The sequence below is a fragment of the Tachysurus fulvidraco genome, chromosome 18, assembly GCF_022655615.1.
Source record: "Tachysurus fulvidraco isolate hzauxx_2018 chromosome 18, HZAU_PFXX_2.0, whole genome shotgun sequence".
Classification (NCBI taxonomy): Eukaryota; Metazoa; Chordata; class Actinopteri; order Siluriformes; family Bagridae; genus Tachysurus; species Tachysurus fulvidraco.
In genome coordinates, this window is record NC_062535.1 from 21,018,322 (window position 1) to 21,044,338 (window position 26,017).

The 26,017-nt window shown below is 37.9% G+C and overlaps 1 protein-coding gene and 2 long non-coding RNA genes across 10 annotated transcripts; 1 reads left to right on the plus strand and 2 right to left on the minus strand.

Annotated features, from left to right (window-relative positions):
• The first annotated feature begins 2,661 nt into the window (after positions 1 to 2,661).
• On the plus strand, positions 2,662 to 11,110 carry LOC113634893. Of its 3 annotated transcripts, XR_003438668.2 has the most exons (8): positions 2,662 to 3,912; positions 3,989 to 4,154; positions 7,527 to 7,704; positions 7,989 to 8,087; positions 9,181 to 10,090; positions 10,198 to 10,366; positions 10,447 to 10,579; positions 10,755 to 11,103. It is a non-coding gene; the product is annotated as an uncharacterized LOC113634893 (long non-coding RNA). The 3 variants fall into 3 exon arrangements; XR_007138416.1 differs by having other exon boundaries at positions 3,989 to 7,704; positions 10,755 to 11,109; XR_007138417.1 differs by having other exon boundaries at positions 3,989 to 7,704; positions 10,022 to 10,366; positions 10,755 to 11,110.
• A 3,329-nt stretch (positions 11,111 to 14,439) lies between these two features.
• LOC113657183 lies at positions 14,440 to 15,663 on the minus strand. Of its 6 annotated transcripts, none has more exons than XR_007138411.1 (3): positions 15,437 to 15,663; positions 15,009 to 15,138; positions 14,440 to 14,913 (listed from the first exon to the last, which is right to left on the minus strand). XR_007138411.1 is itself a non-coding variant. In XM_047802917.1 (3 exons), the coding sequence occupies exons 2-3, from the start codon at positions 15,109 to 15,111 to the stop codon at positions 14,473 to 14,475; spliced, it is 540 nt and encodes a 179-aa protein (XP_047658873.1). In that variant the 5' UTR covers positions 15,112 to 15,138; positions 15,437 to 15,662; the 3' UTR covers positions 14,440 to 14,472. The 6 variants fall into 6 exon arrangements, 4 of the variants coding, with proteins under 4 accessions (XP_047658873.1, XP_047658870.1, XP_047658872.1 ...); XR_003444115.2 differs by having other exon boundaries at positions 15,009 to 15,146; positions 15,437 to 15,661; XM_047802917.1 differs by having other exon boundaries at positions 15,013 to 15,138; positions 15,437 to 15,662.
• A 436-nt stretch (positions 15,664 to 16,099) lies between these two features.
• On the minus strand, positions 16,100 to 16,945 carry LOC125139363. The gene is made up of 2 exons (XR_007138412.1): positions 16,476 to 16,945; positions 16,100 to 16,367 (listed from the first exon to the last, which is right to left on the minus strand). It is a non-coding gene; the product is annotated as an uncharacterized LOC125139363 (long non-coding RNA).
• Positions 16,946 to 26,017: the final 9,072 nt, after the last annotated feature.

Below are 26,017 nucleotides of genomic sequence, written 5' to 3' on the forward strand. Positions count from 1 at the left end.
CAATTGTAGAGAAATTTCCTTACTTAAATGTTGTAATTGGGGGGGCACGGTGCACGGTGGCTTAGTAGTTAGCACGTTCACCTCACACCTCCAGGGTTGGGGGTTCGATTCCCAACCTCCACCTTGTGTGTGTGGAGTTTGAATGTTCTCCCTGTGCCTCGGGGGTTTCCTCCGGGTACTCCGGTTTCCTCCCCCGGTCCAAAGACATGCATGGTAGGTTGATTGGCATCTCTGGAAAATTCTCCGTAGTGTGTGAGTGTGTGTGTGCCCTGCGATCTGTTGGCTCTCCGTCCAGGGTGTATCCTGCCTTGATGCCCGATGACGAATGAGATAGGCACAGGCTCCCCGTGACCCGAGAAGTTCGGATAAGCGGTAGAAAATGAATGAATGAATGAATGTTGTAATTGGTAAGAATTTTTTTTTTGGAAGTATTAGCATTGCTTGAATACACACATTTTATCATGTGTTTTAATCTCACAGACAGTTATACGGGAACTCAGAGGTACATTTACATTTCTACTTCTATGACATGGCTTGAAGCACAGGCTTACTGTAGACAGCATCACACAGACTTGGCCAGCTCAAGAGATGCAACTGAAGACTCCGTTATAAAGGGACTGGCCTCAGGCTTAACTTGGTTTGGTCTGTTCAGAGACTACTGGAAGTGGACAGACCAAACCAATTTCTCTACCATCAGCTGGATGACTGGAAAACCTGATAATGCTCTGTGGAATGAAAACTGTGGTTATATAAATGACGGTCAGGCTGCTGATGCTCTATGTTCAGACATAATGCCTTTCTTCTGTTATAAAGGTGAGTTAATGTTTTATTCAGTCGTACATTTAGGCAAATTGAACTGAGTTGAGTATGATGGTGTAATTGTGTGTTATTGTTTGTGTTCCTGCATTTAGATGCCACAGGACAACAACAAATACTAAGAGTGAAGGTCCGATCTGATAAGGATGTGAATGATCCTGCAGTGATGAAGGCCATCTTGGAGCAGGTGGGTCTCATCCTCCACAAGACTTATAATGTACATTTCCCAGTATTCATCAAACTCTGACACATATAAACTGTACTGTAATTAGATTCTGACTGTTGTATTCAGTTTCTGTATCATTTCCTACAGCTGAGTCTCTATCCTGCATTATTTAGTAATAAAAGTCTTATTCTGTTCTTCAGATCAACCAGAAACTGAAGGATCATTCGGGGAAAGACAACATCACAGTGAAATGGCGTAAACAATCAGATGGAGTTGTGTTTCACAAGGTGGAGGAAGAAAGAAATACTACAGTAGTAAATAATAAGTGTGACCTCTAAATCTATGTTACCTCTAAGTTATCTTTAAGTTACCTTTAGATCGATGCTAATTTTGGATGAACTGTTTAGCTGTTATATGTACTATATTAGCTTAATACTAATATGTTAAATCTATTTCTATAACTAGTAGTCAATAAGTAATGTATATTAAATGACTGTTTTATTTGTTCCGGATAAGGGTGTTTGCCAAATGCCATAAATGTAAAGGTAAATATAAGATATACAAGTCAGGCTCTCATTCACCATATTGTGAAGTATTGTGTGTTCCAAACCTTCTTTATTGCCGATATCGCCTCATTGTGTTTTGACCTGTTTTACTATTCTTGGTATTTGGTTTCTGTTTAGCATTTATTTGCCACACTGCTTGTTTGCCCATGTTTTGAACTTTGCCTAAACTTTTTTCATGTTTGAATTGTCTGCTTGTGATTCCTTTAGTAAACGCCACATATTAATTCTAATACACCTCCTAAAGTGGATTATTTTCACAAATGAACAAAGCCAAAAATGGACCAGCTCCCTCATACCTCAAGGCCCTCATCAGTCCTTGCACTGGGGGTCTGAAAAACTGAGTCACTGGCTAACTTCAAATGACGGTTGAAGACTTACCTCTTCATGAAATACTTATACCTTCTTCCCTGTTTGATTTATATGTCGAAGAAAAAAATAAACTGGACAGTGTGTATTAATGATAAAGACTTAAATGCATTTGTGTATGTCACTCTGGATAAGAGAATCTGCCAAATGTCATAAATGTAAACAAACAGTGAAGAATTAATGTTCTTTGTTTATATTTTATTCATAAAAAATTAAAAAATAGCAGTATTAATAAACATAAATTATTTGCCAAAGTATCACACAAAGGTTTCAAATAAAATAATGCTTTGATAATGATATGCAAAGAACTGCTCACAGCCAAGATGTGTTCTAAAGTCTGCTGCCTTTTTGTCAGTATTTAATATTAACCAACTCAGAATCTCTGCTAAAGCTTATAACCTTTAGTGTACAGAGCTACAGTAATTACAACTGATTTTATCAGGAACATACACATACAAAAAGCAGGGAAAAATGTCTAGTTCAAGTATTTCAGAAAGAAATTTGTTTTCACCCGTGTTGAAGATGTGTTTGGACACCTAGGGGAAGTGCAGACCTACCTCTTACTGTTATGACAGCCATGATGGCTCCCTCTGCTGGCCTGCAGAGGATTTGCTGCACTTTATCATCAGGACACCATTTCCCACAAATCATTGCACCACAAACTCAGCACACCTGTTTCCTGTTTGTAATCACCAGGTCTATTTAAGCTCATTCAGAACTCTCTGATGGTGCAAAGTAGTGCTAGCCCTGTGTGCATTCTGAGGGTATTAGTTTTGACCCTGCCTGTTTATCGTGTTTACAAATGTTTGCTACCTGCCCTGACCTATGCCCGGATTGACTACTGTTTTTGGATTTCCTTTGATGATGTTGTTTGCCTGATGTTTGACCCATGCCTGTTTTGGATATTGCCTAATAAACCAGCATTTGGATCTGACCTGTTCCACGTGTGTGACAGAATACTTCGCCTGACAAGCTCGAGCGGTTTATTTCATACACCCTGGTTTCATCAGTACATCAGCCATAAACCAAACAACTAAATCCAGCATTCCCAGTAAGTCTTCTGGCACCTTTTATTACTCATCTAAGGATTCAGCAGTGATATCTTCCCATTCCGATTGGTGTGTTCCCGTACCCCGACATACCGATACAGTGGCACACAAGTTCAAGTGTTTCTCCCCTCCACTGAGGAAGAATGGTGGGACAGGTTGGCCGACAGGTTGTCTCTCCACCAACAAGGACGAGTGGTGAATTGTTTTGCCCAATTATTCTAGACATGTGTGGTGGGTTTGAACCTCAGCGACTTGGAATTATAGTTGTACTTAAATGACTGTTTGGATGAACTTTTGTCTCAGGCAGAAATGCAAAGCTTACAAATTTTGGACTTTTGGGGTTTTGTCAGTAATTTTAGAAAGCCGTACCAGATGGAACTTATGGGAAACCCTGGATGGAAAATCCATTCACAAAAGGGCCGCCACTATGCCGGTCTCTGCTGCTAAAATAGCTGCTGCCATGCCTGCCTCTGCTCCCAAAATGGCCACCAACATGCCTGTCTCAGATCATAAAATGGCTGCTACTATGCCTGAACCCTTGTCTAGGAGGGCAATCAGAAGAAAACGCTTCGCAAGCAAGACTGCTGTGTCTGCACCTACTCCTAAAATGGCTACCGTTTTACCTGCACCTGTTTTCAAGATGGCTATTCCCGAATCTACACCAGCTGTTAAATGAGCCACTATCCTGACAACACCTGTCCCTCAGAGGGCCGTTACCATCCTTTCACCTGTTGTCAAGATGGCTGCCATTCCTGCCTCCCAACCACTTCACAAAATGGCTGCCACATCCGAGCCACTCCACAAAATGGCTGCCTCACCTACCTCTCCTGTTCCTGCAAAGCCTCAACTACTAGTGTCTACTCTACTGGACCCCCAGATGACGTCTGTACAGGTGTCTAAGGGTCAAAATCCAGTTATGTCAAGTTTATTGATCCCCAGGGCTACAGAGGTATGTTCTCTCAGTTCCATGCTTCCTGCATTTGATATGGCACCATGGTATGATTGCTGCCCTTTTGTTTCACCAGGCAGTTCCCAAATCCATGACTCAATCATCTGACTCTCCTGAGCCTTCTGGGCCCTCTGAATTTTCTGGTGGACTATGATGGTCCACAACACCTTACTTCAGATGATGTAGTGATGTGACCTCACCCACTGACAAGGCCAAGGGTGCACTGCAACAGCAGAAACAACGTAAATACAGTAACACTTGTTGATTACAATTTTATATTACATGCCAGCATATTTACCCAGTATGATCATGTCGCAGGAAATTTCCCCTTTTGCTTTCTATGGTAGACATTTTTTGGTGTGTGTTTCTGCAATGTTTTGACCTTTCTTGTTAAGTCCCGCCTTCATGCACGCCATTGGGCCGAGGGCAATGACTGCTTCTCAATCATTGCCCTCGGCCCAATGGCATCAGCCGAGACAAAGCAGCAGCCTGTTAACTACAGGTGGCCCATCATGGCTCCAAAACAGTGTAAAAATGCCTCAAGGAAAAAATCCCTGTTTTTGTTTTGGTCGGGAAACGTGCTCATTGACATGGCAAATAAGCTAAAACACGGAGCGGATTAGGTTTGCTGGATTAATTACAGGTGAGTTTGTTTTCAAAAATCGTAAGTGACTTTTAAGTAGCTTTGTGTGTAAACGTGACCGTTTAGACAACACATTCTGCTGTATGAATGCAATATAGAACAGTGACAACAAAACAATCATGGACCTTGATGTTGAGTGGTGAATGGTAAGTGTTTAAAAAAAATCTGTTAACCTGTCATCCAACATAATTTAAGTTAATTGGCAACAGGTGAATACAATTTTTTTTTAAATCTTATTCTTAATGTTTGATGCAAGTTGCATTAAAAAGTATTAGGTTTCAGAATTGTGGTGTTGTTGTTTTTAGAAGGTTGCTTGCCTTTCAATCATTTAAGAACACTCATATGCACCAACGGATTTCATCTTATGAGGTGTGTTACCTTTAACCACATGGATGATGTATTCATGCAAATTTTGTGATTGCTCTCTGAAGACCGTTAAGGGATATGCTAATCATCAAATCTTGCACCGACATGAAGCAAATGCTCAATTTCCATGTTGCTTCCCAGAATGCAAATGTAAATTCTCAAAATACAATGCTCTCAAAGCTCATGTTTATCGCCATCACAAAAGACCACATACTCATTTTGCTGATTTGACAGGCACGTTTGTTTGCAACAATACAGACTGTCCACAACAATTTACAGACATGAACAATGTCCTTTCTCATCTCAGGTCACATTTATCCAAGGGAGAGGTGGTGTATTGTCCTTTTGAAAAATGCGACAAAAAATTCAGTTTAAGATCAAGTTTCACTGCCCATGTTTCACGAAAGCACGGGACTTCTATGTTTGCACAGTTATGGATTATGGATACTTTATCTAAGCAACCTTCTTCAGCATTTTTTGATGTTACTGAGGATGAGGTTGATGAAAGTGAATTCACAGACTCGCTGACGAAATGTAACGCAAAGTCCTTGTACATGAAAAATCTCTGCCTGTTTTATATGCAGCTACAAGCCAAATACCTGGTGCCATCCTCAACCATTCAGATGATTGTGGAGGAATTCAGTGGATTAAATTATCTGTCATCAGTACACACACAAGATGTTCAGGGAAATACTCAAGTCAAAAACGGCCCTCTCACAATGTGATATTGAATCTGTGGTGCAGACTTTGCAAGGCCAATATTCACATTCAGCTTGTAATTCATTTCTTTCCACAGAATACCAAAGAAGACAGTATCAGAAAAAATTTTTGTACATGCATCCACAAAGTGAGAACCGAAACCTACGTTATGCACAGTATATTCCACTGAAGAACACTTTAAAAACCATGTTAATAGACCCAGTAGTGTGGGAGCAGTGTGCCAAACATCAGCATGTACCACTCTTCTGTGTTCTTTGACATCTGTGATGGCTCTGTATTCAAATCCAATGACTTGTTTAAGCAGCCTGAGATTACAATCCAACTTATCTTGTACCAGGATGCCTTTGAGATTGTGAATCCCCTTGGGTCAACTAAAAAAAGACACAAAATGATTGGAGTGTATTTTACACTGCCACTTTGAGCCATTTTACAGATCATGCATTGATAACATTCAGTTATCACTTTTGTGTCATGAGAGACTTTAACTATTTTGGTCAAACCAAGATTTTTCCTAAGTTGTTGGCAGATGTCAAAGAACTTGAAGAGCATGGATTTGTGACATCTTCAGGTGACATAGTACGTGCAACAATAGTGGCTATTATCGGTGATAATTTGGGGTCCCACTGCATCGGTGGTTACTCACAGAACTTCAGTACTGCGAAGCATTGCTGTAGGTATTGCTTGGTATCTCGCAGTGAACTTCAGAATGTGTGTAGACTTTCCCAACCGCACAGTTGAGTCCTATAAGGCGGCAGTGGAAACTCTAAGGAAGTCCATTTTCAACTCTATCAAATATTTTCATGCTGCTCAGCCTGGCCTTCCCCCATGCCTTGGCCACGACTTGTTTGAAGGCATTGTAGCTATTGACCTTGCCATTTTCTTGGAATACTTTGTAAAAAGGAAGTGGTTTTCATGTACACAGCTGAACAGGAGACTTGCACAATTCAAATATCTGGATTCTGATGCTGGTTCTGCCCCCTCTCAGATGTTAAATGTGAAAAAGGCAGAAAGTTAGGTGGTCGAGCAGCTGAGAACTGGTGTCTCCTCAAATTTCTTCCTGCCATAATTGGAGACAGAGTAGAGTCACAAGACCCTGTATGGCAACTGACTGTTAAGTTGAAAGAACTGGTTGAGCTAGTGTGTGCTCCCAAGATTACCACTGCACAGATTGCATATCTCAATGTCTTAATACCAGAATATCTGGAAACAAGAAAGGAGCGGTTTCCTGGTGAAAATTTGAAACCAAAACATCATTACATGCTTCACTACATCACTCATTTTAAGTCTTGGACCTTTAATTCATTTATGGTCATTTGATTTGAAAGCAAACATTCCTACTTCAAAAGAAGTGTGAGAAGAACACAGAACTTCAAAAATGTATGCAAGACATTGTCACACAACCATCAACTTCTTCAAGCATATCTTCACTCACTGTCATTTTTTTCACCAAAGCTTAAAAGTGACTTGGCCACATACTCTCCTCATTTGTACAGTGATGCTGTGTGCAAAGCTGTTGAGACAAGCTTGCTTTATGAACCACACTTTGTTTCAACACGGGTAGAATACAAGGGTACCCTGTACAGGAAAGGAAACTTAATTTGCCTTAAATGTGAAGGAGTATTCTATTTTACAGTTTGGACAGATTGAGCTGATTTTTGTGAAGGATGATGAGATGACTTTCCTTGTGACTCCCCGCCCATCAGTGTATTTGCATGATTATGGACTTTATGAGATTTTGCCTGCGACAAAGGAATTAATTTGTGTAAATGCTGAGGAATGTCTGGATTATTATCCCTTAAATGAGTACAGTTTTATGGGACTGAAGGTCATTACTCTGAAGCACAGCATTCATCTGTAAAAAGGATAAACTGTCCTCTCCCAACAGAAATGGATGCATTGACTTTTATTGAGAATGTGTTCCCAAACCCTATAAGTTCAAAGCTAGCCAGAGAGGGTTTGAACAGCCTAGGTGTGGAGACCATAGATGACCTACAGTTTTTGAAAGATGATGATGAGCTTTCTGAGACCAATTGAAGCAAGAAAACTAATAGCCCAAATCCCAAGTAAGTTTTCAAATCAATGATTGTTTTTACATATACACTAGTCAACATTTGAAGCGGATCAAAAAGTTCACAAGAACAGGTATTATGAACAACTGTTATGAAAGGTTTGATCCACTTTAAATGTTGACTTGTGTACAATACAATTAGATGAACTGGAAAAACACCCCAGTCTCTTTCATTCTGTACATTGTTAGCTGTACTCTTTACTTGTATTACAGTATGTCAATGTGTTTCTTGTTTCTGCAGTATGGTTTTTAGTGCAGTTTTTTGTTTATGCCATGTAGATATTGCTTCCACTCTGCAAAACCCTGCCAATGATTTGTCTGCTGAATACACTTCACCTGCTCCTGGATGCTCAATTTCACCATCCAGCTCTTCAAGACGTGAGTAAAACGCTGATACAACATTAAACAATCCACAAACATTTTGAAAGCAAAACATTTAATTTGTCAATTCTTGTAATTCATATACAGAGAATTTGCAATGTGAGCTTGACCAGCCTTTAGCACGCCTGGCAAACAAATTGTGCCACACGTGCAGTTCACAGAGCGATATATGTATATGTACAAACCCGATTCCAAAAAAGTTGGGACACTGTAGAAATTGTGAGTAAAAAAGGAATAGAATAATTTACAAATCTCAAACTTATATTTTATTCACAATAGAATATAGATAACATATCAAATGTTGAAAGTGAGACATTTTGAAATGTCATGCCAAATATTGGCTCATTTTGGATTTCATGAGAGCTACACATTCCACAAAAGTTGGGACAGGTAGCAATAAGAGGCCTGAAAAGTTAAATGTACATATGTACAAAGTTAAACGTACATACTTTTCCGGCCTCTTATTGCTACCTGTCCCAACTTTTTTGGAATTAGGTTTGTATATGTGTGTATGTATACAAATTTTAAGTTTTAAGACAACTAATTATGAAAGGTTTTGATCATCTTAAAATTGACTAGTGTAGTTTGATGGGGGGCCTCAAAACATTGATTTTTGGAAATTGCATACATTGTGATCCGTACATGTGCCACTGTGGTGATTACCTGGTGCATGAATGACCAAACCGTCTCCAGTTGAGTCAGCAGCTTATGCCTGCGGAGTGTGAAGACTGTTGTGCATTGTTCAGAGCAACTACAGGCCACAGTGCAGCAAATCACCAGCAACACGTTAAATGTGCCCATTTCATGCTAGTGATTTGTTGCACTGTGATCCTGCAGTCCCTGTGAAAAATGCACAACAGTCTCCCCTCTGACAATAATGCACTGCGGACATAAAACAAGTCTGGGCACCACTTTAAATGCATACTCTATATAGTGGCACATGAACAACCCACAAAGCCCCATGCTATCTCTGTTTGTCCGTTATTAAACTTCAATAAATCCGCAGCTTGGGAATAGGCAATTTTGCAGAAATTACAGCTGCATGAAAAGTGTTCATCCTGTAACCTGTGGACATTGGTTTATCTTCTAGGTGACAGTAGCTGTGAAACTTCGTTTTATGACCATGACTGGCATTATTGTTTTGATGTTCCATGGCAAAAAATGGCAGCAAGTTTTATGAAAAAGTAGGCCAAGTTGCTCTGAGAGAAGACAGTTGGTCCGCATTGTTGCTTCTGAGATCCTGGATGTCAGCAAATGTCCAGCAAAATAACGTATCAGAAATAGCCCGACAAATGGTGATTGCATACCCAAAGTCTTTCAGAGATGAGATTAATTCCCAGGTTTTAGGAAGTGGATATGATTCTCTCCTCAAACAACTGGTGTGTAGAATTGACAATTTTAAATGAGCAAAAGCTATTAGTACACCACTTTGTGGTACTCGAAGTATCAATAAAGAAACGAAAATTGTTATATGGTTGTATAAATTCTGATCCACAACTGCTAGTTGGAGAAACATCCGAATTGCAGCAGGAAAAGAAAGAAGTTGCTAGTACTGTTTCAAAATAATGAAAGTGATGTAAAGACAATCTATGACTTAATGACTTCTACTTACACCTCTCAAAGAAACAACATCCAATCTGAAAAGGAAACCAAAGATTTACTTGATGAGTGGCCATATCTTTTTCAGCCTGCAGGAATTAAAGCACACTTTAAAGAGCTCACTGGCATTGACATAAACAGATTTGAAGAATCTGCTTCCAGTAAGTTCAGAAGAATATTGGAGTACTTTCAATTTCAGTGCACAGAAAGAGCAAGCAGAGCAGGGAGAATCCTCACAAAGTATAGAGCTGGAGGGGATGATGTTTGTGGGGCAGTGATATTGCTGCTAACCCATTTCAAAAATGACCAAGACCACTTTCTTGTGATGGTAGAAGACACCTCTGTTCCAAGTGATATATGCTCAGAACAGCTTCCAGCAACACCATGTATAGTAATGTGTGGTGGGTATTATTTACTATGATCTTGCAACACAATAATTCCTGGTTTCGGGTGACCAGAACTCGCATTCTGTTAAATATTATGTCTTCCTGATTTTGTTTGTTCAAAGGAGAGAACCCACTGACAGCCAGTGTGTACATGGTAGCAGTAGACCAGATGATTGTAAATGACCATCTCTTGAGTTTTACAGAAGCCCTGTATCTGATGTTCTCTCTTTACTATATATTGAACATCAGTTACCCTGTAGAACTGGGAGCCACACTAGAATTCTTGCAAAGGTAATTCATAGACTGCATTCCTTTTATTTAAGAAGCATACAACAATTATTTAAGGATATTGTTTGTGTTGTGTTTTAAAGGTGCATCTTTAGGATAAATCCTCAAAGGTACCAAGGTGGAAAAGAGAGAGAGAAAAAGAGAGCGTACTCTGTCAACCCCAGAGTATTGAGTCTGACGTCAAAAACTGCTGCATTTGACTGGGGAGAGTAACAGGTATAGAAGCTCGTTTGTCTGTTGTGCACCAAAGGACAATAATTTTTATAATTAACTCCAATATATGTGATGTAATTGTCTGTGGCGAAAACTGAGAGTATTTGGTTAAGGCTTGTTGCTGTTTCTGCTCTTCTTTTGGTTTGGGTTTTAATTATAACTGTTTGTGTCCCCACAGATGTGGTCTTTCAGAAGATTGACATTTCGCTGAAGAACAGGACAGACCGACTTTTTGTAAATCAGTGCAGCGCTTTGTTCATTTTTATTACCATGTGATGAACTTCAAAATTATCAGAGTCCAGGCCCAGTGTTTTTGTTTATTTTGAATTGAACACATTTGTGTTCTGAAACATGCTTTATCCATTTTCCCCATGTGACATGTTCAGGATTATCAGAATCCAGGTCGACTTTTTTTTTTTTAATTGAACAAATGTGTGTTCTAAAACATGACTTTTGCTGGGAAGTGTTTTTCCATTGTTTGTTGAAGGTTTGCTATATAATAAAAAGCTGAATATACTCTGGCTACCATAATTTATTTTACATATAACATTTTACAAAAAATTGTGTTTCAGGAGTATTTTTAATTTGTTTTTTTTAGCATTAATTCTGTCACACAGTATACAAAGATGTCCCTGTACATTTGGTTTAAATGGGGGTGCACGCCGAAGAAGTTTGACAACCACTGGCTTATAGATTTGGCTTTTTTGTGATTAAAAAAAGCCATTTATTTGTAATGAAAATTTAGGAAATGTTTGAAAAGTGGAAATAAAGTGCTTTATTAAGAGAAGAGTGTTTATTAAAAATGAAGTATTTATTGGGTAGGCTTAGGGGTCTGTGTAGACGGGCTTTTATTCTCACAACTATGTAGCATCCATTTAAAAATTTTAATAAATATAATAATTTTCACTCTGATAATTAATGGATCCTGTTAATCTTCAAAAATGCTGAGGTGCAACTATCTGCCAATATAGATAGCATCTAATTAGTATTTACACCTGATGTAAATAGCATTACGTAAAAATGCTGATATTGTCAGTGAAAATAAAAATATATCTATTTTTCTTAGTGTAAATAGCATCTACAGCTGGTTATTTCAGATTTCGATATGGAAATCATGACAATTAGCTTACCTTAACAATAAATGGTTTTCCAGAAGTGCTGTAACAAGTGGGTTGGACAGGAGTGTGTGTTTGGATGAGGATACCAATAAGTGAAACGCATATTCGAAATATGACCTCTTTAACCCCCGGACCTCCGGAGCAGTGTGGGGAGCAATTAGGGTAAGGTGCCTTGCTCAAGGGCACCACAGTCGCAACACTCTGGCCGTGAGACTCGAACCGGCAACTCTTTGGTTACAAGCCCAACACTCTAACCACTAAGCTACAACTGCCCCCATAGTAATAAAATGCTCTAACAGCCACAAGAGAAAACTGATGCCTTTTGCCACTAACCACAGCGGCAAAAAACTAAAAAAATATTTTATAAACAACCCAGTCAATAACTTTTGAAAAGATGCACACACCACTCCAAAACAAGTTGCTAAATATTTATTTGACCCTAAAGAACATACTACAAGTCTTTAATGTGCTATTATTTACTCTAGATGTTCACTTTCCATCATCACTCTATTCTATGGGGTTCTCCATTGGCAGAGCATCCAGTTCAATAACTTTTGAAAAGAGGCACACACCACTCCAAAACAAGTTGCTAAATATTTATTTGACCCTAAAGAACATACTACAAGTCTTTAATGTGCTATAATTTACTCTAGATGTTCACTTTCCATCTTCACTCTATTCTATGGGGTTCTCCATTGGCAGAGCATCCAGTTCAATAACTTTTGATAAGAGTCACACACCACTCCAAAACAAGTTGCTAAATATTTATTTGACCCTAAAGAACATACTACAAGTCTTTAATGTGCTATTATTTACTCTAGATGTTCAATTTCCATCATCACTCTATTCTACGGGGTTCTCCAGTGGCAGAGCATCCAGTTCAATAACTTTTGAAAAGAGGCACACACCACTCCAGAACAAGTTGCTAAATATTTATTTGACCCTAAAGAACATACTACAAGTCTTTAATGTGCTATTATTTACTCTAGATGTTATGTGCTATTATTTACTCTAGATGTTCACTTTCCATCATCACTCTATTCTATGGGGTTCTCCATTGGCAGAGCATCCAGTTCAATAACTTTTGAAAAGAGGCACACACCACTCCAAAACAAGTTGCTAAATATTTATTTGACATATTTGAAATATTTATTTATTTATTTATTTTATTTCCATCATCAATGTTGGTGTAAAGTGATTCGATGTCAGCTGTAAAGAGAAAAGCATGACCAGGAAAGGATTTGTCCCGAATCTTCTCTATGAAATCATACGCGTCTTTTAAATAACTGTCGTGAATTTGAGAAAGTGGATTCAAAAAATGGTCGACATATTGTGCTGAATTGTACGACTCGCTGCCACAATCGGACACGATAGGGCGGCCCTGGGGAACCGTCGTCCATGCCTTAGGATCTTTGTGTACCTTGGGAAGCAGATAGAAGCATCGTGGCCGTGGTGGATTCGGTCCTATGAGGTACATTTTTTGTTTATGATTAATGTAACCTTTAGTCTGTAATTTTTGGAAGACAATCAATAAAGACTGCGTTTGATTCTGTATCGAGTGTGGTAATCGAATATAATGATCTGGATTGTCAAGTTGTCGACGAGCTTCCAACAAATATTGTTGTCTGTCCAATATGACTACAGCCGAGCCTTTGTCAGCAGGTTTTATAACAATATCTTTGTTGTTCTTCAATTGTGTCAAAGCTAATCTCTGATGTCGATCCAAATTATCCCTATCCAACAATGGAGAATTTAATAAGGTAACTGTCCTGTAATTATTCTGAACTAGTTTTGAAATGGGTGAAGAAATTGTCTCAATCTTGGGGGTCCAATTTGATTTATTAAGAAAGGGTAAACGTTCTATATCCGATTCATAATCAAAATAGTCTAACAATTTCAACGTTCTATTAAAAGGCATGGACGTCTTCCAAGAGCTCTCCAGGAACCACCCTCCGTGGCGTCGGCACAAAAGTCAGACCCCTGCTCAGGAGCTGCTCCTGCGAATCTGTAAGTATAAATGTTCTAGAGAGGTTAATAATGTTATTTCGTACGGTGTGTTGAACCGAGATACACTTTTCCGAATCTAGTAGTTTAATTGGTCCAGCCAATGTGCCAAAATGTCGATCGCCGTCTGCCTAGTCCAGTGGACCGGATCCTTAGGGTTCACCCTAAACCTAAGAGGGGAAAGTTCAGTAAGAAACTTAGTACTGGTACAAATAAACTCATTGAGTTTCTTCAGGTTTTTCTGTTGAGAGGCAGGGAGCAGATCAGAGAAGTGGATCACAGGGGTATAGACCATCGCATTGGGGAAAGCTGTCGCCGCCGATCTCCACAATTCTTGTAACTGTTTCTTAGATGTCTGTTGGAGCAGTTGTTCTTTGTTGTTGATGCCCAAAGCCAGGATTACCTTCTGAGTATTCGGATTAGGTGTCAGTTTCTGCAAGACCTTAGCGATGTGTAAGAAGTTAGCACCCGGAAAACTGTCTATCTGTACCAAAGGATTATAAAACTGTGGAATACGAGCCAAATTGGAATCTCCTATGAATACGATCGGTTTGTGAACCTTCAAATGCCAATCCTGAATCTTTCTGGTAGATCTGGGATGTTTGACAGGGAAACGGGGAGAACCAGCTCTCTCCAAAACCATCTCAGCCTGTTGAGTTGAAGCTGCTCGGAGCGGAGCATCATTCACTGAAATGTCAGACAAACGCAGGGGTGATACGGAAGGCCGGGAAGAAGATGGAGTTAAAAATGAGGAGGCTTCAGATAAGACCTTGGTCAAGAGTCCTTTATTATGTCCTTCATCACAGCCTCTTTACCTGATCCCGAATCGGCCTCCTTCACCGAGTCAGAATTAGGGGTACAAGGCAGAATAGTTTGTGATATAGGGACAGCTACATTACTGAAGACAATATCACATGATTGTATCTCACTATCAACAATCTTATCTCCAAGTACTAGAGTTCTATCTGGAGTATCACACAATTGGATCAAATCCTCTGTGGGCAAATGATGCATCTCTGCCTCAACCGTGACCGGTTTGGCCTTGCAGAAACTGACATCAACCACCGTCGAATGGACCTGTGGGATCAAGTTTGTGGAGATCCGAGACGAGGGCTCACAAGAAAAACCTGCATGTTCTGATCGATCCAAATCTACATTGGGAAGGGTCTGTACAGAAGTCAAAGCAGAGGTGCCAGAAGAAACCGCCATCACTTCCTGATCAAAAGAACATTGATTTACAATCAAATTCTTAGTCACAGTCAACGTATCGATTTTTAATCTATGTTTATATCGGTTTCGGGCCCACTTACATACTTGTTCCCAAGCCGAATCAAGCCACTCTTTTATGTTAGTCAGCAAACTAGATTGGGTCACCGTATAGTGGTCAAGAAGGAGCCGCATGTTCCGTCGCATCCATTGGTTGGTGTTATCGGCAACATACTGTAAGACTACATTATTGGGACATGCTGGTTTAATAAATTTGGTCAACCTATTCACTTGCTTAGACATACCCTTGGGAAAGGCATCAGTGTGTATAGCATGACTTATAATCTGTATGTGATGTGTAATCTGAATGAGTTTAAAATATTGCTTATCAAGAACAATATGTGATGTCTGTATTGCATTCTCCACCCCATCTGCTTGTAAGTTCTCTAGGACAGCAAATCTGTTGCTCAGTGTGGCCATGGAAACAGAGGACCAAGATTTAATTAATCTGATAAAAATCTATGAGTCTTACCCCACCGGACCATAGAGAGATCCGTCTGGTGTCCAAACACTGAAGACTGGTCCAAGAGGATTCAGCCAAACGGCCTCCAGCAGAACTCTTCTCCAAACAATAGGCTCAGTCCAGGAAAAAATCAATTAATCCTCTTTATTGAAAAAAGTAATCCTTTAAAAGAATCAGTGTGCACACTGTAGCAAAAAAGAAAAAAAGCCATCCAAACAAGTTTAAAAGCGATGTCCTGACGTTTCGCGACACAGTCGCTGCTTCAGAGGACTATGAAGTTCTGTCCTGCTCCCCGTTACTAAAAGTGTTTGGAGCAAGGAGTTCTTCAATTGGGGTGGAGAGCTGATTGGTCCCTGAGCCTAAATGCTAAATGTAATCAGGTGTTGAAGAGAAACAATTAAGGCTAGAGACAGGAAATGGGAAGAGGAGAAAGAAGAGGGGAATGCTGGGATACGTAGTCCAAATTCAATCCCCCATTGAAAAATATGCATTCTAAAGAGAATAAAGATTATTTATCCCTTAAAAAGAGCTTTAAGATTGGGGAAAGAAAAGGAAAGATCCCCTGCTATACCCCTCATCCACTCTCAGATCCGTTGTCCCTAAAAAGCCTCAAAAATAAAAAAGAAAATTATATATTATGGTGAAAAAGAGAAAGAGAAGGAGAAAAAAATATTATATATAATTAAATGATATCCCCCGATCATAAGGAGTTCAGTGGCACTGGCAAGGTTAGGTTTAGAAATAGATGTTTAATTTGAGGAATCATGTCCTTGTGGTGCACTGGCCTAAAGAATCCCAGATAAAGATGGTACCAAAAGAAAAAAAGAAAAAGAAAAAGAAGAGGCAGAAAGAAAGAAAAAAAGAAAAAAGGAAACAGTTGTAATAAAAAATAAAATCGGTTATGGTTAGGTTGAGGTTCTGGTCGACATGTGATGTCCACCTATTATAATGCCACAGTCTGAAAAAGTTGGTTATGGTTAGGTTTCTAACTAATATGAAAAAAGTTAATAAATTAGGTTCGGTATAGTTGGTTATGGTTAGTTTCCACCTATTATAATGCCACAGTCTGAAAAAGTTGGTTATGGTTAGGTTTCTAACTAATATGAAAAAAGTTAATAAATTAGGTTCGGTATAGTTGGTTATGGTTAGTTTCCACCTATTATAATGCCACAGTCTGAAAAAGTTGGTTATGGTTAGGTTTCTAACTAATATGAAAAAAGTTAATAAATTAGGTTCGGTATAGTTGGTTATGGTTAGTTTCCACCTATTATAATGCCACAGTCTGAAAAAGTTGGTTATGGTTAGGTTTCTAACTAATATGAAAAAAGTTAATAAATTAGGTTTGGTATAGTTGGTTATGGTTAGTTTCCACCTATTATAATGCCACAGTCTGAAAAAGTTGGTTATGGTAGGGTTAGGGATAGGGTTAGGGTTAGGATTAGGGTTAGGATAGGGTTAGGGTTAGGGTTAGGGTAGGGTTAGGTTTTTGAAAGAGTACAATGACTCCCCCCATCACAGGGTCTTAACCTGAGTGGTTAGATAGGGAGACAAGGGAAAGGCACTGGCCGACGCATGTTATTGCTACAGCTATCGCTCTGTCAGAACTTTGTTTGTATTTAGGTCCCAAATGGGCCTTGAGGAACAAGGAGGTGAGCCACTGATTTGAGTGAGTCAGTCTCCAAGTTTTAGGATTTTCCTAAGAAAGGGGGTGTGTTCAATTAATTAATTAAATTAATTATTCATTCATTCATTCATTTATTTATTATTAAAAAAGAATTATTTTATAATTAATGGTTTATTTAAGGTTGTTAAACAAACATTTTATGAATTTCAGGACACATCATCAGCAGTGCACCTCAGGCTCAACGGGTGTTTCGGCCTTTGATCACTGAACACACTCCTCTGAGGCGGCCAGCCGTAGGTGGATCAAGCCTCGGCTTGTGTCCCATGTCCAACCGGAAGCTAACTAATGCTAACGCTCAGTAACTCCTCCGTATGGGTGGAGTCATTGAACTATTTTGCCTATTAACCTATTTTATCTATCTATTTATTTGTCTATAATGGGCTCTAATTTGCTCTTAAAAGAAGAGAGTGGAAGTGAAGGAGAGCAGAATGGGAGAGAACTTGTCTCTATCTTTAACGCTACCATTTTGCTACTGTTATTGTTAACATTATTATTATTATTATTATTATTATTATTATTATTATTATTATTATTATTATTATTATTAGTGTAGAGTGTTATTTCTATCAAAGTGCTAAACAAGTGAAAATGAATTATTTACTCTAGATGTTCAATTTCCCTCATCACTCTATTCTATGGGGTTCTCCGGTGGCAGAGCATCCAGTTCAATAACTTTTGAAAAGAGGCACACACCACTCCAAAACAAGTTGCTAAATATTTATTTGACCCTAAAGAACATACTACAAGTCTTTAATGTGCTATTATTTACTGTAGATGTTCACTTTCCATCATCACTCTATTCTATGGGGTTCTCCATTGGCAGAGCATCCAGTTCAATAACTTTTGAAAAGAGGCACACACCACTCCAGAACAAGTTGCTAAATATTTATTTGACCCTAAAGAACATACTACAAGTCTTTAATGTGCTATAATTTACTCTAGATGTTCAATTTCCATCATCACTCTATTCTATGGGGTTCTCCAGTGGCAGAGCATCCAGTTCAATAACTTTTGAAAAGAGGCACAAACCACTCCAAAACAAGTTGCTAAATATTTATTTGACCCTAAAGAACATACTACAAGTCTTTAATGTGCTATTATTTACTGTAGATGTTCACTTTCCATCATCACTCTATTCTATGGGGTTCTCCATTGGCAGAGCATCCAGTTCAATAACTTTTGAAAAGAGGCACACACCACTCCAAAACAAACTGCTAAATATTTATTTGACCCTAAAGAACATACTACAAGTCTTTAATGTGCTATTATTTACTCTAGATGTTCAATTTCCATCATCACTCTATTCTATGGGGTTCTCCATTGGCAGAGCATCCAGTTCAATAACTTTTGAAAAGAGGCACAAAGCACTCCAAAACAAGTTGCTAAATATTTATTTGACCCTAAAGAACATACTACAAGTCTTTAATGTGCTATTATTTACTCTAGATGTTCAATTTCCATCATCACTCTATTCTATGGGGTTCTCCATTGGCAGAGCATCCAGTTCAATAACTTTTGAAAAGAGGCACACACCACTCCAAAACAAGTTGCTAAATATTTATTTGACCCTAAAGAACATACTACAAGTCTTTAATGTGCTATTATTTACTCTAGATGTTCACTTTCCATCATCACTCTATTCTATGGGGTTCTCCATTGGCAGAGCATCCAGTTCAATAACTTTTGAAAAGAGGCACACACCACTCCAAAACAAGTTGCTAAATATTTATTTGACCCTAAAGAACATACTACAAGTCTTTAATGTGCTATTATTTACTCTAGATGTTCAATTTCCATCATCACTCTATTCTATGGGGTTCTCCATTGGCAGAGCATCCAGTTCAATAACTTTTGAAAAGAGGCACACACCACTCCAAAACAAGTTGCTAAATATTTATTTGACCCTAAAGAACATACTACAAGTCTTTAATGTGCTATTATTTACTCTAGATGTTCAATTTCCATCATCACTCTATTCTATGGGGTTCTCCATTGGCAGAGCATCCAGTTCAATAACTTTTGAAAAGAGGCACACACCACTCCAAAACAAGTTGCTAAATATTTATTTGACCCTAAAGAACATACTACAAGTCTTTAATGTGCTATTATTTACTCTAGATGTTCAATTTCCATCATCACTCTATTCTATGGGGTTCTCCATTGGCAGAGCATCCAGTTCAATAACTTTTGAAAAGAGGCACACACCACTCCAGAACAAGTTGCTAAATATTTATTTGACCCTAAAGAACATACTACAAGTCTTTAATGTGCTATTATTTACTCTAGATGTTCAATTTCCATCATCACTCTATTCTATGGGGTTCTCCATTGGCAGAGCATCCAGTTCAATAACTTTTGAAAAGAGGCACACACCACTCCAAAACAAGTTGCTAAATATTTATTTGACCCTAAAGAACATACTACAAGTCTTTAATGTGCTATTATTTACTCTAGATGTTCAATTTCCATCATCACTCTATTCTATGGGGTTCTCCATTGGCAGAGCATCCAGTTCAATAACTTTTGAAAAGAGGCACACACCACTCCAAAACAAGTTGCTAAATATTTATTTGACCCTAAAGAACATACTACAAGTCTTTAATGTGCTATTATTTACTCTAGATGTTCAATTTCCATCATCACTCTATTCTATGGGGTTCTCCATTGGCAGAGCATCCAGTTCAATAACTTTTGAAAGAGGCACACACCACTCCAAAACAAGTTGCTAAATATTTATTTGACCCTAAAGAACATACTACAAGTCTTTAATGTGCTATTATTTACTCTAGATGTTCAATTTCCATCATCACTCTATTCTATGGGGTTCTCCATTGGCAGAGCATCCAGTTCAATAACTTTTGAAAAGAGGCACACACCACTCCAAAACAAGTTGCTAAATATTTATTTGACCCTAAAGAACATACTACAAGTCTTTAATGTGCTATTATTTACTCTAGATGTTCAATTTCCATCATCACTCTATTCTATGGGGTTCTCCATTGGCAGAGCATCCAGTTCAATAACTTTTGAAAAGAGGCACACACCACTCCAAAACAAGTTGCTAAATATTTATTTGACCCTAAAGAACATACTACAAGTCTTTAATGTGCTATTATTTACTCTAGATGTTCAATTTCCATCATCACTCTATTCTATGGGGTTCTCCATTGGCAGAGCATCCAGTTCAATAACTTTTGAAAAGAGGCACACACCACTCCAAAACAAGTTGCTAAATATTTATTTGACCCTAAAGAACATACTACAAGTCTTTAATGTGCTATTATTTACTCTAGATGTTCAATTTCCATCATCACTCTATTCTATGGGGTTCTCCAGTGGCAGAGCATCCAGTTCAATAACTTTTGAAAAGAGGCACACACCACTCCAAAACAAGTTGCTAAATATTTATTTGACCCTAAAGAACATACTACAAGTCTTTAATGTGCTATTATTTACTCTAGATGTTCAATTTCCATCATCACTCTATTCTATGGGGTTCTCCATTGGCAGAGCATCCAGTTCAATAACTTTTGAAAAGAGGCACACACCACTCCAAAACAAGTTGCTAAATATTTATTTGACCCTAAAGAACATACTACAAGTCTTTAATGTGCTATTATTTACTCTAGATGTTCACTTTCCATCATCACTCTATTCTATGGGGTTCTCCATTGGCAGAGCATCCAGTTCAATAACTTTTGAAAAGAGGCACACACCACTCCAAAACAAGTTGCTAAATATTTATTTGACCCTAAAGAACATACTACAAGTCTTTAATGTGCTATTATTTACTCTAGATGTTCAATTTCCATCATCACTCTATTCTATGGGGTTCTCCATTGGCAGAGCATCCAGTTCAATAACTTTTGAAAAGAGGCACACACCACTCCAAAACAAGTTGCTAAATATTTATTTGACCCTAAAGAACATACTACAAGTCTTTAATGTGCTATTATTTACTCTAGATGTTCACTTTCCATCATCACTCTATTCTATGGGGTTCTCCATTGGCAGAGCATCCAGTTCAATAACTTTTGAAAAGAGGCACACACCACTCCAAAACAAGTTGCTAAATATTTATTTGACCCTAAAGAACATACTACAAGTCTTTAATGTGCTATTATTTACTCTAGATGTTCAATTTCCATCATCACTCTATTCTATGGGGTTCTCCAGTGGCAGAGCATCCAGTTCAATAACTTTTGAAAAGAGGCACACACCACTCCAAAACAAGTTGCTAAATATTTATTTGACCCTAAAGAACATACTACAAGTCTTTAATGTGCTATTATTTACTCTAGATGTTCAATTTCCATCATCACTCTATTCTATGGGGTTCTCCAGTGGCAGAGCATCCAGTTCAATAACTTTTGAAAAGAGGCACACACCACTCCAAAACAAGTTGCTAAATATTTATTTGACCCTAAAGAACATACTACAAGTCTTTAATGTGCTATTATTTACTCTAGATGTTCACTTTCCATCATCACTCTATTCTATGGGGTTCTCCAGTGGCAGAGCATCCAGTTCAATAACTTTTGAAAAGAGGCACACACCACTCCAAAACAAGTTGCTAAATATTTATTTGACCCTAAAGAACATACTACAAGTCTTTAATGTGCTATTATTTACTGTAGATGTTCACTTTCCATCATCACTCTATTCTATGGGGTTCTCCATTGGCAGAGCATCCAGTTCAATAACTTTTGAAAAGAGGCACACACCACTCCAAAACAAGTTGCTAAATATTTATTTGACCCTAAAGAACATACTACAAGTCTTTAATGTGCTATTATTTACTCTAGATGTTCAATTTCCATCATCACTCTATTCTATGGGGTTCTCCATTGGCAGAGCATCCAGTTCAATAACTTTTGAAAAGAGTCACACACCACTCCAGAACAAGTTGCTAAATATTTATTTGACCCTAAAGAACATACTACAAGTCTTTAATGTGCTATTATTTACTCTAGATGTTCAATTTCCATCATCACTCTATTCTATGGGGTTCTCCATTGGCAGAGCATCCAGTTCAATAACTTTTGATAAGAGTCACACACCACTCCAGAACAAGTTGCTAAATATTTATTTGACCCTAAAGAACATACTACAAGTCTTTAATGTGCTATTATTTACTCTAGATGTTCAATTTCCATCATCACTCTATTCTATGGGGTTCTCCATTGGCAGAGCATCCAGTTCAATAACTTTTGAAAAGAGGCACACACCACTCCAAAACAAGTTGCTAAATATTTATTTGACCCTAAAGAACATACTACAAGTCTTTAATGTGCTATTATTTACTCTAGATGTTCAATTTCCATCATCACTCTATTCTATGGGGTTCTCCATTGGCAGAGCATCCAGTTCAATAACTTTTGAAAAGAGGCACACACCACTCCAAAACAAGTTGCTAAATATTTATTTGACCCTAAAGAACATACTACAAGTCTTTAATGTGCTATTATTTACTCTAGATGTTCAATTTCCATCATCACTCTATTCTATGGGGTTCTCCATTGGCAGAGCATCCAGTTCAATAACTTTTGAAAAGAGTCACACACCACTCCAGAACAAGTTGCTAAATATTTATTTGACCCTAAAGAACATACTACAAGTCTTTAATGTGCTATTATTTACTCTAGATGTTCAATTTCCATCATCACTCTATTCTATGGGGTTCTCCATTGGCAGAGCATCCAGTTCAATAACTTTTGATAAGAGTCACACACCACTCCAGAACAAGTTGCTAAATATTTATTTGACCCTAAAGAACATACTACAAGTCTTTAATGTGCTATTATTTACTCTAGATGTTCAATTTCCATCATCACTCTATTCTATGGGGTTCTCCATTGGCAGAGCATCCAGTTCAATAACTTTTGAAAAGAGGCACACACCACTCCAAAACAAGTTGCTAAATATTTATTTGACCCTAAAGAACATACTACAAGTCTTTAATGTGCTATTATTTACTCTAGATGTTCACTTTCCATCATCACTCTATTCTATGGGGTTCTCCATTGGCAGAGCATCCAGTTCAATAACTTTTGAAAAGAGGCACACACCACTCCAAAACAAGTTGCTAAATATTTATTTGACCCTAAAGAACATACTACAAGTCTTTAATGTGCTATTATTTACTCTAGATGTTCACTTTCCATCATCACTCTATTCTATGGGGTTCTCCATTGGCAGAGCATCCAGTTCAATAACTTTTGAAAAGAGGCACACACCACTCCAAAACAAGTTGCTAAATATTTATTTGACCCTAAAGAACATACTACAAGTCTTTAATGTGCTATTATTTACTCTAGATGTTCAATTTCCATCATCACTCTATTCTATGGGGTTCTCCAGTGGCAGAGCATCCAGTTCAATAACTTTTGAAAAGAGGCACACACCACTCCAAAACAAGTTGCTAAATATTTATTTGACCCTAAAGAACATACTACAAGTCTTTAATGTGCTATTATTTACTCTAGATGTTCAATTTCCATCATCACTCTATTCTATGGGGTTCTCCAGTGGCAGAGCATCCAGTTCAATAACTTTTGAAAAGAGGCACACACCACTCCAAAACAAGTTGCTAAATATTTATTTGACCCTAAAGAACATACTACAAGTCTTTAATGTGCTATTATTTACTCTAGATGTTCAATTTCCATCATCACTCTATTCTATGGGGTTCTCCATTGGCAGAGCATCCAGTTCAATAACTTTTGAAAAGAGGCACACACCACTCCAAAACAAGTTGCTAAATATTTATTTGACCCTAAAGAACATACTACAAGTCTTTAATGTGCTATTATTTACTCTAGATGTTCAATTTCCATCATCACTCTATTCTATGGGGTTCTCCATTGGCAGAGCATCCAGTTCAATAACTTTTGAAAAGAGTCACACACCACTCCAGAACAAGTTGCTAAATATTTATTTGACCCTAAAGAACATACTACAAGTCTTTAATGTGCTATTATTTACTGCAGATGTTCACTTTCCATCATCACTCTATTCTATGGGGTTCTCCATTGGCAGAGCATCCAGTTCAATAACTTTTGAAAAGAGGCACACACCACTCCAAAACAAGTTGCTAAATATTTATTTGACCCTAAAGAACATACTACAAGTCTTTAATGTGCTATTATTTACTCTAGATGTTCAATTTCCATCATCACTCTATTCTATGGGGTTCTCCATTGGCAGAGCATCCAGTTCAATAACTTTTGAAAAGAGTCACACACCACTCCAGAACAAGTTGCTAAATATTTATTTGACCCTAAAGAACATACTACAAGTCTTTAATGTGCTATTATTTACTCTAGATGTTCAATTTCCATCATCACTCTATTCTATGGGGTTCTCCATTGGCAGAGCATCCAGTTCAATAACTTTTGAAAAGAGGCACACACCACTCCAAAACAAGTTGCTAAATATTTATTTGACCCTAAAGAACATACTACAAGTCTTTAATGTGCTATTATTTACTCTAGATGTTCAATTTCCATCATCACTCTATTCTATGGGGTTCTCCATTGGCAGAGCATCCAGTTCAATAACTTTTGAAAAGAGGCACACACCACTCCAAAACAAGTTGCTAAATATTTATTTGACCCTAAAGAACATACTACAAGTCTTTAATGTGCTATTATTTACTCTAGATGTTCAATTTCCATCATCACTCTATTCTATGGGGTTCTCCATTGGCAGAGCATCCAGTTCAATAACTTTTGAAAAGAGGCACACACCACTCCAAAACAAGTTGCTAAATATTTATTTGACCCTAAAGAACATACTACAAGTCTTTAATGTGCTATTATTTACTCTAGATGTTCACTTTCCATCATCACTCTATTCTATGGGGTTCTCCATTGGCAGAGCATCCAGTTCAATAACTTTTGAAAAGAGGCACACACCACTCCAAACAAGTTGCTAAATATTTATTTGACCCTAAAGAACATACTACAAGTCTTTAATGTGCTATAATTTACTCTAGATGTTCAATTTCCATCTTCACTCTATTCTATGGGGTTCTCCATTGGCAGAGCATCCAGTTCAATAACTTTTGAAAAGAGGCACACACCACTCCAAAACAAGTTGCTAAATATTTATTTGACCCTAAAGAACATACTACAAGTCTTTAATGTGCTATTATTTACTCTAGATGTTCACTTTCCATCATCACTCTATTCTATGGGGTTCTCCATTGGCAGAGCATCCAGTTCAATAACTTTTGAAAAGAGGCACACACCACTCCAAAACAAGTTGCTAAATATTTATTTGACCCTAAAGAACATACTACAAGTCTTTAATGTGCTATTATTTACTCTAGATGTTCAATTTCCATCATCACTCTATTCTATGGGGTTCTCCATTGGCAGAGCATCCAGTTCAATAACTTTTGAAAAGAGGCACACACCACTCCAAAACAAGTTGCTAAATATTTATTTGACCCTAAAGAACATACTACAAGTCTTTAATGTGCTATTATTTACTCTAGATGTTCAATTTCCATCATCACTCTATTCTATGGGGTTCTCCATTGGCAGAGCATCCAGTTCAATAACTTTTGAAAAGAGGCACACACCACTCCAAAACAAGTTGCTAAATATTTATTTGACCCTAAAGAACATACTACAAGTCTTTAATGTGCTATTATTTACTCTAGATGTTCAATTTCCATCATCACTCTATTCTATGGGGTTCTCCATTGGCAGAGCATCCAGTTCAATAACTTTTGAAAAGAGGCACACACCACTCCAAAACAAGTTGCTAAATATTTATTTGACCCTAAAGAACATACTACAAGTCTTTAATGTGCTATTATTTACTCTAGATGTTCAATTTCCATCATCACTCTATTCTATGGGGTTCTCCATTGGCAGAGCATCCAGTTCAATAACTTT

Excerpts from the sequence above, each read along its gene's own strand:
- LOC113657183 (XM_047802914.1), bottom strand. The coding sequence starts at position 15,384 with ATGGCCACACTGAGCAACAGATTTGCTGTCCTAGAGAACTTACAAGCA. Across the intron at positions 14,914-15,012 it reads TTGATTCGGCTTGGGAACAA|GAAGTGATGGCGGTTTCTTC; the intron begins GTATGTAAGTGG and ends TCTTTTGATCAG.